The sequence below is a fragment of the Actinia tenebrosa genome, unplaced genomic scaffold, assembly GCF_029948245.1.
Source record: "Actinia tenebrosa isolate PJP-AT-01 unplaced genomic scaffold, QUT_ActTen_1.0 PGA_scaffold7__59_contigs__length_16204524, whole genome shotgun sequence".
NCBI lineage: Eukaryota > Metazoa > Cnidaria > Anthozoa > Actiniaria > Actiniidae > Actinia > Actinia tenebrosa.
Window position 1 is genome coordinate 8,056,698 of NW_028292584.1, and position 16,898 is coordinate 8,073,595.

General features: G+C 44.7%; 1 protein-coding gene across 1 annotated transcript; it reads right to left on the minus strand.

The window, feature by feature from the left end:
• Positions 1 to 13,946: 13,946 nt before the first annotated feature.
• Positions 13,947 to 15,766, minus strand: LOC148905469 (uncharacterized). The gene is made up of 2 exons (XM_089039746.1): positions 15,471 to 15,766; positions 13,947 to 15,244 (listed from the first exon to the last, which is right to left on the minus strand). Exons 1-2 carry the CDS (start codon positions 15,673 to 15,675, stop codon positions 14,721 to 14,723), a joined length of 729 nt encoding a protein of 242 aa, XP_088895872.1. The 5' UTR covers positions 15,676 to 15,766; the 3' UTR covers positions 13,947 to 14,720.
• Positions 15,767 to 16,898: the final 1,132 nt, after the last annotated feature.

Consider the following 16,898-nt stretch of genomic DNA (forward strand, 5'->3'; position numbering starts at 1 on the left):
TGCGTTATTGGCCGCAGCAGCTGAACTTTGCGGTTTGGTGTGCCACTAGCGGCTGTGGGGTAAGCGCAAACTTGATGAAGAATTCAATATTTATGTTTCATTTTCACTTCACGGTTAGGAGAATACTACATGAGATGAGCGTTACTGCATTGCCGGGAGATGCTGCGTTTTATCCTAGAGATAACAAATACGACGTTCCAGCCTATAACAGGCTTTGTAAGGAGTTCGGTGTTGTAGGGAAGGATTTTAGATGCACTACCGGTGCTAACAATGGTTTGGGACATATTTGGGCTTATTGGGGGATTGGTGGGCATGTGCTAAGTGATAAGGAAGTTCATGCGCTGCAGTTGCGATGGGACACGGGATATCACAAAGAAACTCACGACAGTAGCACCTTCTTTGAACCAAATACCAAAACCACTAAGGAAGTCAGAGACGGACCTCTGTTCAAAGATGAGGGCGGTAGTATGCAGGGGGCCAATCCACTGATTATTAAGATTACCAACGACGAGCAAACGAAGCAATACTTTAATTTCATACCCCCAGAAGGTAAAGGACTAACCAAAGCCGGCCTTGCCCGTTTGAACCGCAGCATAGAAGCTTACGTGTATTCCATCCTTGGAGCTCAGGTAAACACCCGATCCAGCATAGTGGGAAATACGGGCTGCCGCAGAAGAAACGCGAGCCGAAGCTTTGATTCTATTCGAAAGTTCGATTTTGGAGGGCGACATTAGCAAGGGCGTACAGCGTTACCAACTAGCTATACAAAATTCTAAGGCCCGACTGGACTACGCAGTAGCCCCGGGTTGTTGGTTAATGCCTAGTAATTTATCTATAAATACTGGTTCTGTAGTAGGATACAACAACAAACTTCAACGAGCTACTAAGGATATGAAGTTTGGGGTGAATGACGTGAACTCTGACACTCTTAGGAACATTCCCCATTTCGTGGAGAAGCCAAAGAAGGAGCACGTAGAAAAGCCCGCACCAAAGAACGTAAAGAAGAAGGTCCTACCTGCGATACCTGAGGAATATGACCATAACTTACTAAAAGCCGGCTTAGCCGCCGCGGGCGTTGGTCTGAGTTATTATATATGGCGATGAACAACCCCTACGTAGCTGGAGTAGATTGTGTTTATACGACTTACACAGGCGAGAAAAAATACAACCCAAGCATCTTGGGTTGATGTCACGGGCATGTCCGTGAATTTGAACTACTCAGGAAAGAAGTTGATAATATGCAGTATTTGCATTGGTACGGCGAGTGATGCAAACGTAGGATTTCGTTTCTGCGACGACCAATGGAGTATTACAGCCCATGCGCGCGAAGACAAACAACAGAGAGCCTACACATTTCTCGGTAGAGCCGCCCGACACCAGCACCGAAAATCTCTCGGTTTGGACTTTTCACATGGTTGCTGATTGCCATGGGAAGGTAAAGTTGCAAATACGCGTAGATGACACGGCGTCGGCGTGCATAAATAGCATAGAAGATCAAAGAGATCGACCTTATAATCACGCGACCATCAGCACTCTTACAGTGTTAAGCCTGTGAGAATCTGTGATTCTTAAATTATATGAATCCGCATTAAAGTGAAACGCATTACGTTCACTACTTAGACGTAAAGGAGTACGCAAGGCATGAGTGGTTTGATATGGGAATGTGGGTTGAAGTTGGAGGTCCTGCGTTAGTCATTTGCACCATTAGCATTAACACGGGAGTGAGCGCGAATGTGGGGTTTAGGCTTGTCGATGAGAATGACGAGCCTTTGCCCCCCTATCGAACTTCCCCGAACAGCAGAAGAGCGGCCCACTTTTCGATGGAGCCAAACAAATTTAGCGGAGAAGATCTGACGCCGGTCACGTTTCATATGGTAATTAATTGTAAATATGCTAAGTTACAAATATTTCCTGATGACGGTAGCAACGATGGGTCGACGCCGGGCAGCGCAAGGATAAACAGCATTGGCGTGGGTAGCAATATTATCGATGCGGTTTGGAGTCATAAACCCATTTCCACTATGAGCGTGCTGCCGCTAGCCCCAAATTATCAGGGCGGCGCAAATACTATCTTTCATCATCCTCAATCAAGGACGCGGAAAGAGCGCAGCAATTCTAAGGACAGGAAATCCAAGGTCCCTTCATCGACCTAGCTTCTTCAGGAGTACCACCCCAATAGCGACAACCAAGATCCAAATGTTATTCCCCACGAACTTCAACAGTTCTCCGCCAGCCCTAAGTGCCAAGGAAACAACCGAACCCAGCAGCCCAGGAAGACCGGCTGCCATCTTTTTTCCCAAGTCCGTTAGTCCATTGCCTAATTTCTTTACGCCCGCGCCTGTAGCCTTAAGCGCGGATAGGATAACTCCTACTACGCTTGAAATAGCGACCGCGAATGCCAGCGGAACGCCATACTTCAAAAGGGCTCTTTTTACCTTTTCCTTGGTGGTAAGCCCCAGCTCTTTTTCCAGGTTTTCCTTTTGAGCCCGCAATTCCGCAAGGCGTATTTCGAGGGCCTCCACTTCCCTTTGAGCTGCTTCCCTTTCTTCCTCGGTACGAGTTTGGTCCTCGATTACTTCTTGCTGCCGCTCTATTTGCCCCTCCAGGTCTTCGATGGCCTGATCTCTTTGCCGGATTTGCTCCTCTTTAGTGTTGATTTCGGCAACCAACTGCCGCCGTTCCTCCAAAGAGCCGGTTATGGTGATTCGTAAGTTCTTAGCTTCCTCATTACTAGTATCCAGGTCTTGCAGGGCAAGCCGGAAGGCCCTTTGAGCGCCGTCTTTTTCGCGAAGAGAAATGTTTCTTTGTTCTCTAAGTTCTAATATGCGTTGATCCTTGTCGTCGAGTTCTCTTTTTTGAGTATCGAGGAGTAGTTGATTTTGTCTCATGTATTCTGCCTCCCTTTCCTCCATTGTTTCCTTTAGTCTTTCGACTTCCCTTATCGCTTCAACGCCTTTTTGTTGCTGCTGCATTATGGTTGCAAACTTTTCGAAGGCTTTGCCGGCGTTTTCGCTGTTTTCTCTTAGTCTTTCCACTAGATTAGGTTTTCCTAATGCGTCTTTGATTTCTTTTGGGAGATTACTGGTGAGCCTGTCGGAGTCTCTCCTTTGGTAGAGATTATACCACTTATCCCTTCCTTGATACTGGATTTGAATTTGCCCCTTATCTCCGGTTTGGAAATTAAGGCGGGTCAAGTCCACATTTGGAAATTTCTCCCTTACGTCGTCTAAAAGCCCCCTTAGCATTTCGGTTCTTAGGTCCGTGGAATCCAAGTTTTGCAATTCCAAGTACTCCGGAATAGATCTCCCTGGGTTCCTTGATTGCCACTTACCCTTTAAAGAGTGTAGAGCATTGCGGGCCCTGCTACCATATTTGCGTCTTAGCTTATCAAAGAGACCTCGGGAGTCTACGTTGTCATCGGGAAGCAAAGACTCGTATTCTTCGTCGTTAATGTCGACTTGACCTTCTTCGGTAAGGGGATCAAAATCACCTTCTACTTCCATTATATATGATAAGCTCAAAGTTAAACCCCAACGTATTACCTAAGCAGGTTGGCGGACTGAAAGCAGAACGCACCTTTCACCGAGTCACATTCACACCTTCTAGCGCAAAGCCAGGAGAAACGCTGTACGTAGGCGTACCCCGCCTAACAGATAACCTAGTGTTGGTTCCTGGCACCCTGGCGCTAAGGTTTGATTTGGCGGTGCAACCTACCACCGCAGATGAAAGGATTATCGTTAACAACCTTGGTCGCAACATCGTTTCAAAGATGCGAGTAAAGTTCGCCGGGGAATCCCTCTTAGACTTAAACAACTATGACCTGTACACCACCTACAAAGATCTGTGGCTGACTGCATTCGAAAGGACACAAAAAATAGAGCAGGGTATCGGTAGCGTAATATTACGTAAGGTTAGGACTCCCACCAAGACACAACCTACCGATTCTGGCGACGCAACTGACGTGGCAGATGCAAAGGCCATCAAGACAGCCTATGGTACTAAATACGTAATACCATTGGACTTTGAGGCTATTACCAGCCACGGGGTTATTATCCTAGACAGTTGAGTGAGTTGCAGTTTGAAGTGACCTTAGCCAACATGACTAACATCATTGGCGGGTTAAGCACTGCGTTGTCGGGAAGTATTCATCCATACGCCATTACCAACCTGGAATTGCAGTATGAAACCATACACTCCGAAGATCTAGCACGTAGCGCTGGCATGGAATACAGCGCTGGAAAGGCTTTCTTGTACGACCACGCGGTAATGCACAAAACCTTTAGTTTCCTGGATAAGACAGACGCGGTAATTACTCAGAGCATTAATTTACCACGTCGTAGTCTTACGGGGCTGATGTTGGTATTTATTAAGCCTTATGAAGCCGGTAAGCGCGACTCTGAAGCCTTTCATAACCCCGGCATCACCAACGTCGGGATTAGCATCAATGGAGTTCCAAATAAGGTGTATTCGCAGGGAATGAAGCCCTCAGACATCTACAGGGAAATAAAAAGAAAGTTTGGGGATCAAGTTGCACCCGGTGAGTTCTTTACCGATAAGTATGCACTGTGGATTGACATGCGAACCACCAACGACGAGGATTTACATGGGCAGGGATTGCGTCTGGTAAATACCCAGGACGGCATTACCCTGGAAATCAAGCGTGACTTAAACGCTAGCGCAGGCGACTCAGACAAGATCAACGCATACATCTTCGTCGTGTCTGACGCGCAACTGAGCGTAGAAATGAATCAGCTAAAGAGCGTTGCGTATTGATTCGCGCGCTGCGCTCCCTCATCCAAGAAAGGATAAAAATATCCCTTACGTATATAATGCTTCGCGTATTCGAAAACAACAACACCAAACTGCAATGCATAGTGCAAGGCGATAAACTTTATTTCAAAGCAAAGTCCGTGGCTGATGCCTTGGGTTACGTAAATTCCAGAAAAGCGGCGTCTGATCACGTCTCAGAGGAAAACAAGGTAACTTTGAGGTCTATAAAGGGTGTAAATCTGACTGACACCCTTAATGCGCAACCACATTCCGTTTACATCACTGAAATGGGTCTTTATGAGTTAATATTCGGATCTGAAAAGTCCGTAGCTAAGGAGTTCAGAAAATGGGTGTTAGGTGACGTTCTCCCTACCCTCAGGAAAACAGGTAAGTATGAAATAGAGCGGCGCTTTGACAGTCCTAACAAGTTGGTATTCAAAATAGAAAATGAATTTGACCTGCATAAGAAGGTCGTAAACTACATACGTCGATTCCACCCTATCCTACTGCTCGCACCAGGTCTTGGAGAACTACAGGACTCGGCTAGCAAAAGAATAGTATGTTGGCAGAAAGGTTACCAGGCGGGGCAACCCGACATCTTAGTTCTCAATGCACATAAAAAGTATAATGGGTTATGCCTGGAGTTGAAGACGCCTAAGGGTAACGGCGTATTATCCTCAAAACAAGAGGCGTTACTCACACAATACGAGGCAAATGGTTACCTAACCATGGTGTGCAATGATTACGACCTTATATGCAGGGAGATCGACTATTACGCGGAAGGCATTCGTGTACCTTGTCCTTGGTGTGTTAAGGCTTTTAAGACGCAGGAGGCGTTAAGGACTCACCAAAGAATATTTCATAGATATAATGATAGTTGAACAGACACACTGATGTGAATTAGTTCAAGGTCGTACATACAAAATAAAAAATTACGTCGTTTTCGAAGACATCAGCCGTTTAAGACTGGTCTTGGAATGCGACGGTAAAGAGTGCACGCTATGGGCACCGGACTGCGTGAGGTACGTCCTTCAAGGTGAGGAATTCACGCACATACGCAGCTATGGTAAGGTCAGCGGTCGATGGAAGTTCGACGTTGAAAGGAAGGTAGATGCTAATCCTCTTTGTGATTAGAAGTGATTAAACATTGGTCTGCTACGGCGGACCTCATTTTTTCTGTCATGTGGTAAACGGATACGGTAATTAAGGCACCACCTATGAACGCTGCGATTTGAGGTATCATATATCTTTATCATTTTTCCAAGCCTTTCGTACCGCCAGGTAATGGTCTAAAGGACGTGGTCCGTCGTATAGACAGCACCAAATATGTTGTCCACTCCGTTGACAGCCGCAGCGATCGCAAATAGCCTCCCAGTGTTCCCTGTCCTCCCATTTAACGCCCTCAACATCGTCAAAGCCTACAAAGGTTTGGTCAATTTCCTTCTTACGCTTTGTCAGCACCCGGGAGGTTTCAAGGGGGCAACAGCGTTCGGCTATGTCACCGTGGGTTTCGCAGGCAATACCTTCGAGGTGGTAACGGCGGCAGCGGTACTTATGCCAGTTCTCTTCAAAGAAGGGCTCATCACAGCGGCGGCAGCAGTTCTTAAGACAGACCCTGTTGTCGCGGTGATATTGTAAGGCTTGGAGGGTGGACAGCTCTCGACCGCAGTCACCGCAAAGGGTGCTTACGGTCTTTTGACAAACCTTTTTGGAAAGATGGTATTGCAGTCGCTGCTTACTGCTGAAAGACTTATTACATTGCATGCACTCCATTATACATACCTTATTTTTTATTGTTATTTTGTTAAATGTCTGCAAGGAGTCTTAAGATAGGGTCTATTATTTCTTGTTGTTTTGTTAAATGCCTGCGAGAAGGTCTTAACAAATTAACAATAATTATTAAGACTCTTTTGAAACCTCTTATCTTACTTTAACAAATTAACAATAAATAAGAAGACCTTATTTGAAACCACCTTGCAGATCCTCTTTGTAGGTGTCAGCTAAAGTTCGCTGTGCTTTAGGATCTGCGGGACACCAATGCCCAACAAAGGATCCTTCGGGGAATACCTTATTACAATGAAGGCAGGTGTATTTTTTACACGGTTTGGGTATCGGTGTTTTGGGAGGGATTATGCAGTCGGCAGGTAGTTCACACGTAATACAGTCCATATATCTATGGAGGGTATCGTATGAAATCCTTGATGGACTCCTTAGCCCAGCCTACCATTGTCAAAAGCGCACCAAACCGTTCTGCACGCTTCAGACCGCACATTTCATCGTACAATTCCTGCACGCGCTCTTTTAACCGGTCTATCTCCTCCCTTTGCATTTCTATGGTGTCTTTTTTATCCTTTGCGTCGGCGGTAATCCTTCTTACTGCTTCCACTGGTTCCATCTATATATGAACCCAGATCACATGCCTTGTAACGCTCTGATAGTAGGACCCACCGGCTGTGGAAAGACCCAATTCGTCGTGGAGCAGCTATTAGGATCCTTTAGATACCGCTTTGACTACATAGTGCTGCTTTGTCCCACCTACGTGAATAACCGCACCTGGGAAGGCATAGGAGTGAAAGATGACGACTTCTTCGTAGATATTTTAGACCCTAACGAGTTATCCAGCCATTTGAAGTTCTGGCACAAGCAATTCCCTAAAGATACACAGACTTTACTCATACTGGATGACATTGCCTGTGGGGACGACGTAAAAAAGCGCACCTCCGAATTAGTGAAGCTCGCCTTCAGCGGTAGACACGACAATATCAGCGTTTGGTTGCTCTCGCAGCAGCTTACCAGTGTCTCTAAACCCTTCAGGGAAAACATAGGCTCCCTGGTCGTATTTTATACTCCAAGTAAGTCTGACCTGGAAACCATCTTAAGCGACTACGGCGGTGAGATATCCAAGGAACAGTTACACGAATACATGCGGCATTTAAAAACGCACCAACATTCCAAGATGATCTTCTCTTTGAGGTTTCCGTACGCGGTTGGAATCTTTGATTCCTAATGTATATGGACATTGAGCAGCTCTTAGATGAAGTCCCCACACAGTTAGATGAAAGTAACCTCAAGGAACAACTTAACATCCTTGTGTCTTCGGGGAAGTGTAAAGAAATGATAGGCAGGGAACTTACCCATGAGCAGGTTAATAAGCTGTCGGAAGAGGAAGTCAAGAAGTTCCATAAGAGGTATGAGGCTGCCCTTGCAAGTAAGACCACGGACGCCGTCGCAGACTCCGCTATCCGACTTGCAACTAAATTACTTGGACTTGCGCTGCCCATAGACGACGTGGAGCAACTACAGAAGGACATAAGAGATGACTATGTCATCGCCCAAGAACTTAAGATAACCTGCGGGTGGTTGTCCTTGAAGTGCGGTAAGTTAATGGCAGTCGCCTCTGCGGCACTTCACGTAGCTCAGCACGTCGACTTGAAGGAGGTACTAGGTTCCTTAGGAACATCTTGGAAGGACTTCAAGAAGGACAGAGAAGTCGAAAAGGTCTTCCAGGCAGCACTTGCTGAGGCACCTGCAAGTGACTTATCAAGTACTTAGTCAAGTCATTCGCGGGAATTACCCAGGCCGCCTCAAGTACCTAGTTAAGTCATCCTTAAGTACTTAGTCAAGTCGTCTTAAGTTACTTATCAATTCCTTCAAGTCCTTAGATATAAATGAGTGAATCGAAGGCGGAGGAAACCCCTCAAGTAGAGGAGCAACGAATCACCAAGGCTAAATCTCCAGGCAGAGTTGCTGCCGGAAAGAAGCTCGCGGAGATGAACAGGAAGAACAAAGCAAAGAAAGAAGAAAAGGTGGAGGAAGAGGAATCCTTTTGGAATCCCGGCTACGTCATCGGCGCGATAGGAATTGCTATAGCAGCAGGCAGCCTCTACTTACAATGGCGGGCTACGAAGCCAGAAGTAAAGTGGGAGGCCCCAACATATCGCGCACCTGTGGAGGTTAGAAAAAGCAAAATCCCTGAAATGGAATAATAACCTTCTCGCTTTGTAATATAATGTCGACCGCGTTGTTGAAAACTGTTGAAGAAGCAGCTATCATTACTTCTATTGTTGCGGGTATTGGTTGGGTAGGTAAGAAAGTGCTCAAAGAAGACTTTACTGAAGACCCAAGCAAGAGCTTCGCTAATTTTGCTAAGATGACCGCTGCCGTTGGCGGGGCTATCATGGTAAAGGATTACCTACGGAAGGAAAAGTACCTACCTAATGTATAATGGTTAGCTTAGTCGCAGGTGGAGTCATTGCAGCTTTAGCATTTACAGGGGCTAATTATGGTGGTCAATATTTGGATAGATTAGTTAGAGGTGATCGCAGCGGAAATTTGGCCGCCGAAAGAAAGAGACACGACTTAGCGCTGGAGAAATATCAAAGGGACGTTGCAGCTTGGAATGAAAAAAGACAAGCTTACAGGGATTGGTTGGATAAGAATTACCAAGACAAAATGCAGGCGGATAAGAACTTCGAAAACACAGACTACGCCTTTAAACTTTATGCGCAAGCGCATCCCACAGTGGCGTTAAAAAAGCCTCAGTTCAAGAATTACTACCAGCCTTCTAAGAAACAAAAAGATAGTGAGCTGGTCTTCGTAGGAGTCGCAGGGCTGGCCGGAGGCGTGGCTTTGGCGTATCTAATATAATGATCGTCTTTTTGGAAAGCGACAAGAATGACTTTACCACGTATTTGAATCCTCCCATCAAAGCCTGTAAGGTTCGGTTGGTTAGTTGCTCTTTGTACAATTCTTGGTATAATTTAATTAATGGCTTTGTCATCGGAACTTCCGGCACCAAACCAAAAATACCAGATTCCCATTACACCCCCATAACACTGGCTAAGGAGCTAGCAAAGCATGGATATACTCTTACCACAGGATTACCCCATGAAATGACATTTAAGAAAAATAATGGGAGCGCCAATCTAAAGGACAGTCCATTGGTAGAACTCCTGGGCCTTACTAGTACCACGATAAATAGCGGCAGTACATATGATGTAAAATGGAAAGTCGCATCCTCTTACGAAGTCCATTGCGATTTAGTCCATAGTTACGACAATGGAGAAAAGTCTTCTCTTATGTCCAAGTTTCTACCCAAAGGTAATCCATTTGACTCAGAAGAATACACTCCCATTTCTTTGAGCTATGACTTGTCTAATTTGGTAGAAAGCATAAACATCACCATTAAAGTGGACGGAAAGACGGTGGATATTAACGGACGCAAGATCAATCTTGTTTTGGAATTCATATAATGGGCCGCGTAGAGGACAAACTCAAAAGGATTTACTATGGGCCTGAAGGCTATTGGAAAGGAGCGTCAGCTATCAAGAAACTCGCGACCGCGGCCAGGGTATCAGAAGAAACGGCTAAGAACTGGTTGAAAAAACAAACCCTCTGGCAGGTTTATCTTCCCGTGCCCAAGTACATTCCCAGGCCCAGCTTTACCGTAAATACCCCTAATGAAGTTCATCAGGCGGATTTGCTCTTCTTACCACATGACAAGGTGAGAAGAAAGACCTATAGGTACGCTTTGACCGTAGTTGATATCGCAAGCAGATACAAGGACGCCGAACCCATAATCAGCAAGGATTCTGGGGAAGTCGCAGAAGCCCTAGGTAGGATTTATAAGCGCGTCTTGAAATGGCCTAAGCTGCTGCAAGTGGATGCGGGAACGGAGTTCATGGGCGTGGTTACTAAGACCCTGAAAGACCACGACACTAAAATTAGGAGAGCCAAAGCTGAGTACCACAGGGGTCAGAGCATCGTCGAAAGATTTAATAAAACCTTGGCTGAGCGTCTCTTTGGGTACCAGTATTGGAAAGAGCTGGAAGATCCATCCAAACGCAACAGGGAATGGACTCAGAGGCTCCCCCAGGTCGTCGCGGCTTTGAACAACGAGGCGGCCAGGGCTACGGGAATGAAACCCAAGGATGCCATAAAAAAGAAACACGTGGAACACAAGTCCTTCGTCAGAAGTTCGAGGGCGGTCTTCCCCCATGAAAAAAGATTAGGTAATGTCACGGTTCGATATCTCTATGAGCCGGGTGAATTAGAAGGAGGATCCAAAAGAGCTACGGATCCTAATTGGTCTTTGGAAACTTACCAGATCCGAAGTGCGATAGCTAAGAAGGGTCAGCCCATCTTGTATTATCTTCACGATGGCCCCACACGTGGGTTCGTCATGGAAGAACTGCTTATCGTGTGATGTCCGAATGCTATCGTATGGATACCATCATCACACATCCACCTCTTACCGTCAAATGCAGACAGTGACACCTTCTCCTGTGTAACGTTGTGTATTTGATGTCCGTAGCTGCGCAGGCTGTTCATTTTATGTCGCTGTTCCTTACGCGTACGCAGGACCTTTAAGTATGAATCGTGGGTTATGTCCTTCTTAACCACGTACTTTTTTACGCCTTTGGCTTTCTTTTCTACACCGTCCAGCTTTAGCACGCTGTACATCTTGGGTTTCAGGCCCACGTATTCCACGATGGGTTTTCCTTTCATCTCATCCTTCATTTTCCCGATTACTTTCTTGTTTTTAGGGGAGTAAAGGAAGTGGTCGCGTGGGTAATCACTGGTGTCGTATTCATCGATGTCGGGAACACAGTCTTCGTAAATGTCTTCCGTCTGCACCTCTAGTATCAAGGAATCGGTGTCGGTGTATAAGAGGCGGCACTTATCACCGTATTTCGGTTTTAGCTTGTCGTAGTAAAACTCATACATGAGCAGCTTTGATAGGTCTAACACTGTAAACCCCGTGTATACGGGTTTATTCAGGAATAGATTCGCTTTCTTCATGTGAATCACGTAGAAGTTTAACATTTCTACGTATCTAACGAATCCAGGCTGTGACACGTATGCTTCTGCTTCCTCTCTGGTGCTGGCTATCTTTATGCTTACGCGCTTGCGGATGTTCTCCATTGTCTTACCAAATACGCTATTGTTCATTAGTTTAAACAGGTTCTTTTCGAAGTCATTCTTTGCCTGCGTACGCTTTTGTGTGTTAAAGTCAATGTAGGAGCGCATCCATGGTTCCTGCGTGAACTTCAAAACGCGGTGAATCTTCTTCACGCGTAAGCCGTGGCGCACATAGAACTGCAGGTTGCGGTAATGCACCACGTACTTTCGCTTGTCCATTAGGTTCATCGTTAGCTTCCTGTAGGGTTTGTAGCCAGGACACATTTCCCTCTGCAGCGGACTCAGCTGCTTAAATGGTATTTCTATTGCTTCTGGTGCTAATGGGAACTCATTGTGTGCGTCGTGCAAGTGCTCTGGGTATTCCAGGTCCACCTCCAGCACGTAACCTTTGTCGTCTTCTTTACCTACGTTTAGGTAAAACTCTATGGGCTTTATGTTGTCCCATTCGAAGTCGCGTACAGGTAAGTACTGCGACATTGCCCAACCGTAGAGGTTGTTTGCGTCTAAGTAGAAGATGTATGTGGTTGGCTTCTCCGGGTCGTACTCCACCGTGGGATTGTTTGCGCGGGCGTATCGTCTGCTGGGTCCGCAAACACCGCCGCGGATACCGTCTTCCATAAAGCGGTGCATGTCGTATTCCGTTAGGAGATCCAGTTGCGCGTTTGTCTTCTTTAGAAGTGCACTCCAACTAAGCCCAGGAGCCGTGTAGAAGTTCGCTGGATCCAACCCGTAGTATTCCATTGCCATCTTTCGAAAGCTTTGGAAAACATCTGCGAGCAGCACTACGTCTGAACGTAGGTAGATGTCGTGGTATTCTCCCATATTCTCACAGGAGTACTTTTCCCACACATCTAACGCATGCTGGTACTCCTCGTCCTTTATACCGGACTCGTTTAGGGTGCTGTAGAATCTCTCTTTGGGTGGTAGGGGTTCTTCGAATCGCTCCCAGGAATCCATGTATTCGTATGGGTAGACTCCTTTCCTTTCCGCGCCGTATTGACTGGAAATGGGGAACTCCGTGTTGTATTTAACCAAGTTTGCTAAGGAGTCCGCCATGAACTGCTGTGAGTCTAAGAACTTCAGCTTGCCTACGGTTACGGACATGTACCTTTCTTTGTTGTTGGGTATGCACTTTACTTCGGAGCCGTCTGTTCCTTGTAAAAGTAAGTGACTGTCGTAACCCCTTAAATTGTGAAAGAATACGGGTATTTTCATTTCTGGGTCTACTTTGAAGTTTATATTACATTTCCAATGAGCCGCTCCTCTGTATTTACCCGTGATGTGGCAGTGATCTCTAACCTTATCCACATAGAAATCCTCAACAAATGCTTTGTGGCAGTGAATGCAGTGCGTGGAGGGCTTTCCCGGCTTCTCACCTTTCTTAGCATACTTCCCGCATTTAAAATGAGCTTCTCCTAGATACTTTCCATCTTCGTCCCACGCTTTCTTGGCTCGTCTTCCAAACTGGAGAAGCGTATGTTGGCAAATGTGGCATTTCTTTGCCTTGGTAAAAGCCTCCTGGTTCTCTTTGGTAAATACCATCTTCTTTGGGTGTCTTAATTGTTCTCTTATCTCTTCCTCCTCTTCTCGCAATGCTTCTAGAAACTCATTAGCTGCGTTCTTACCTCGGTAAATTACAGGAGGGTCGGCCTTACCGTCTGATCTGACTACTATGTAACCAAAGGAGCAGATCTTGTGTAATCCCACCTTATTCGTGGCACCACTTTTCTGCTCTTCCTTAGTTATCAACGCTTCAAAGTCTGCATATATCACGTAAGGCACCTGCATCTGCTTTTGATGGTCTGAGTAGGATAGGTTCTTATCTGTGGGCATCTGGATCCGTTGCGCCACTTCTTCGACTCCGCGACACATTTCGTCGTGATCCTTTAGAGCTTTAACGCTGGTAAAGGATAATAAGCAGCAATCGCAGAAGTATTTCTTGCCTTTGTGTTTGGTGTGTCTGTAAAATAGTCTGCTAACATGTTTGACCCACGAATAATGTCCGCCGTGGTAGAAGAGGTGTATTCGTTCTCCTTTACTCTTTGACAGCGCTAGTGGCACTATCGTTTGGTCTCTGACTCCGTAAACGTTAATTGCTAAATCGTTTATTTCCTCAAATATGGGGATGTCTATCAACTGCATGGGAAATTCCACACCATCCCACTCTAAATCGTCTGTGGGATACTTACTTGTCCTACAGGGATCCTTATCTACTGGATACAGTGCGGATCGTATTGCCCACATAAAGCAGCGGTTGTCGTCATTCTTTACGTTGACTATGGCTTTTTTCCTTTCTACCCAAGTTGGTAGGGGCACGTAACTTCCTCCTCGTATTGGTACGTACCTTGCCATGCTAACCTCCATACCTTCTACCTCCTCCACTGTCCAACCTGATCCTTCTTTCGTGTAGTTAGACAGCGATTCCATTATTGCTTCTAAGGCTTCGCTGAGTGACCTATCCAGATTCGTGGACTCTAATATCACTAACGACTTTGATCGCAGCATTGCTGTCGTCGTTGCCTCATCTTTTGATAAACTTACTTCTACCATTATACTCGCTTTCAGGGCTCCTAATTCTTCTATACCTTTTCGAAGCGTTCTCTTGACCTTCCTTTCTGACTGGCGCCAAAACTGTCTAACATCAATCTCACCGTTACCGGGTATTGGCACCGTTTCGAAATTGCTTTGGGATTCCATCTATATAATAGGAGATATCTTATACCTAATTCCAGACCCTTTTCAGATCGTCGTAGTCATACTCACAATCCTGACAATGCCAAAACAATTTAACCTTAGTCTCAAACTTCTTACCACATCCACAATCATAGCTGCTCATACATTTCGTCTTCATCTTTAAATGCTTCTTCAAGTCCACTTCTTTCTTAAAAGTTCTCTTACAATCTTCGCACTCCATATATAGACTAACATATTTTACATAGACGCGGGATGCGGGTAATCGCGGTACGAATCGAGGGGGGTACTTTAGACGGGTAATCCTCCGGTGGTCGTTGCGCTGGAACCCCCATCCCCTATACTACTGATGTGTCATTGATTACTTCCCCAACGGAATCATATAAGGTGACACTGTAATTGCAAGCTTGTTTAACATTTCTTTTGGTATCATCACCTCCATTCAAGGTACAGTATAAACGAGGATTTTGGCCTTCCAGTGATTTGTATTCTGGGTTATCACTTGATGGTGGCTGCGCAATGACGTCATACAATGGAGCACCCTCTGGAAATGGCCCCTCCAGAACCTGATAACAAGGAGCCTCTCGTCCCTCGAGAGGTTCATTCAAAGATCCTGGATCTTCAAGGACATTGTACAAAGGCTCTTTCTGGCTGTTTGGTTTTTGCGCTTTTACTACCTTTTTGTTGTACATTGCACTATCAAAATAAGGTCGATTTTTAACTTCTTCCTTGGGATTATTAACCTCAGCATACTCTGGAGCTTCAAGTACTTTGAAAACAGGCCCTGCACTGGGATGAAATACAGAACCATGCTTGTCCAAACCCTCAACCTTACCATCATTGGACACGGTATTTTGTGGATCTTATGAAATAAAACCAAATTATTTCTGTTAATTTAGCTAATTCAATTGACTAGAAATTGACGATCATTGAATGACCACGTTGCTCGGAATGGCTAATAGGAATAGTTTGACTAGGAAGCCTATTCGTAACCAAACCAAGTAGCCATTGTCAGCTTCAGGTGACGGATTCTGAGTGCTACCAAAATGCAAGTAAAACTTTTTTCTTTCTCTTTTACGAGGACTTACCTTTATCAGGGTGACCATTCGACATGTTTCTTCTGCCAAGTGTTATTGCATTCGTATAGGCATACGAGTACTCATCCTGGTCCAGTGACTTGTGACCATCGCAGTCAGTCATCTTCAAGGAGTTGTCAACCCCTTTTTCGTAACTAACATTTTCTGAAAAAAATAAAGCCAAAAAAACTTTTGGAAGTAACGCTGGAAATACCATTATATCTAATTGCTTGAATAATGTGCACCACAAATAGGTCGTGGCCTGGTGGTATAGTTGAATACTATTATGTCTTCTTGCATCAATATTGTGCATGACATATTAACACTATGTTATAATAGTTATAACCAATTTTGACTTACCAACAGTTGTTTTACTTTTCGCTGCTGCAGCTTTTCTGTGGGAAAAGGAGACTCTGGATTTAGGAGACTCTGCTCGCAGGGTATATCATACTATATAATTTTCACAATCATTATCATAATTAAATTATTTTAATTAATTTCATTACAAAAAAAGTAGTTTTTTATTTATTAAACGTGTAACAAAAAGAACTGAGCGATTTCCAAAGTGGCCCTGACTTTTCATTTTCTTGTGGATTACTGCCTACCATAAAATCGACTGTTCATATTTATATACAGTTTGAAATGAATTTCAGTGTTTGTGTTATCCAAGTTGAGCTGCGCTCTTTGTGACTTTGCTGATATTCGAGATTTCAGATGATTCTCCTGAAGTGCCCTTGCATTCACATTATACAACATCAGGGACAAATACAGTCTTTATCTTTGATAAGAATGTCATAGTCTTTATTTATAGATATAGGATTCTTCAAGCATTTGTTGTTTTATTTTCCAATTTTTTTAATGATTTAAGAATCATCTATTTGTTAATATTATGACACCAACCTAGAAGATAACATTATATATCGTATTCGTTTGGGGGAAATTTACTACCTCTTTTTTCGCCGTCTCATGACAATCACTATGGCAATAATGATCAGCATTAATCCAATCACTCCCGCTGCTACCCCAATGATCCACCAAGTGTTACCACCGTCGTTTCCTTCGGTTGCGTTTTTCTTGCGGTTATTAATAAATGTCGTGGATTCCTAAGAAATTAGAAAAAGAGCTTTCTTTGTAATGCTAGTTGCGGCATATAAACTCTTCCAAGTATTCATCTATTTATAATGAACTAATGCAAGGATTTGACTAGGGATAGTTTTACTTACCATAGTAGTTGACTGGGATGTACTAATACTGTGTGTTTGGAAATCGTTTTTACTGGTGCCTGTTTCTGAGGTGGTTTGGATCGTCCATGGTGACGTTGTTGGCTTAGGTAATGGTGGCAGAGAAAACTGAGGACCTGGATGATAATGTTGTTTCGGAAAAGAAAAACTTATATTAAAATCAAGATGCTTTATATTTAGAAGCATGAATGCACAATAT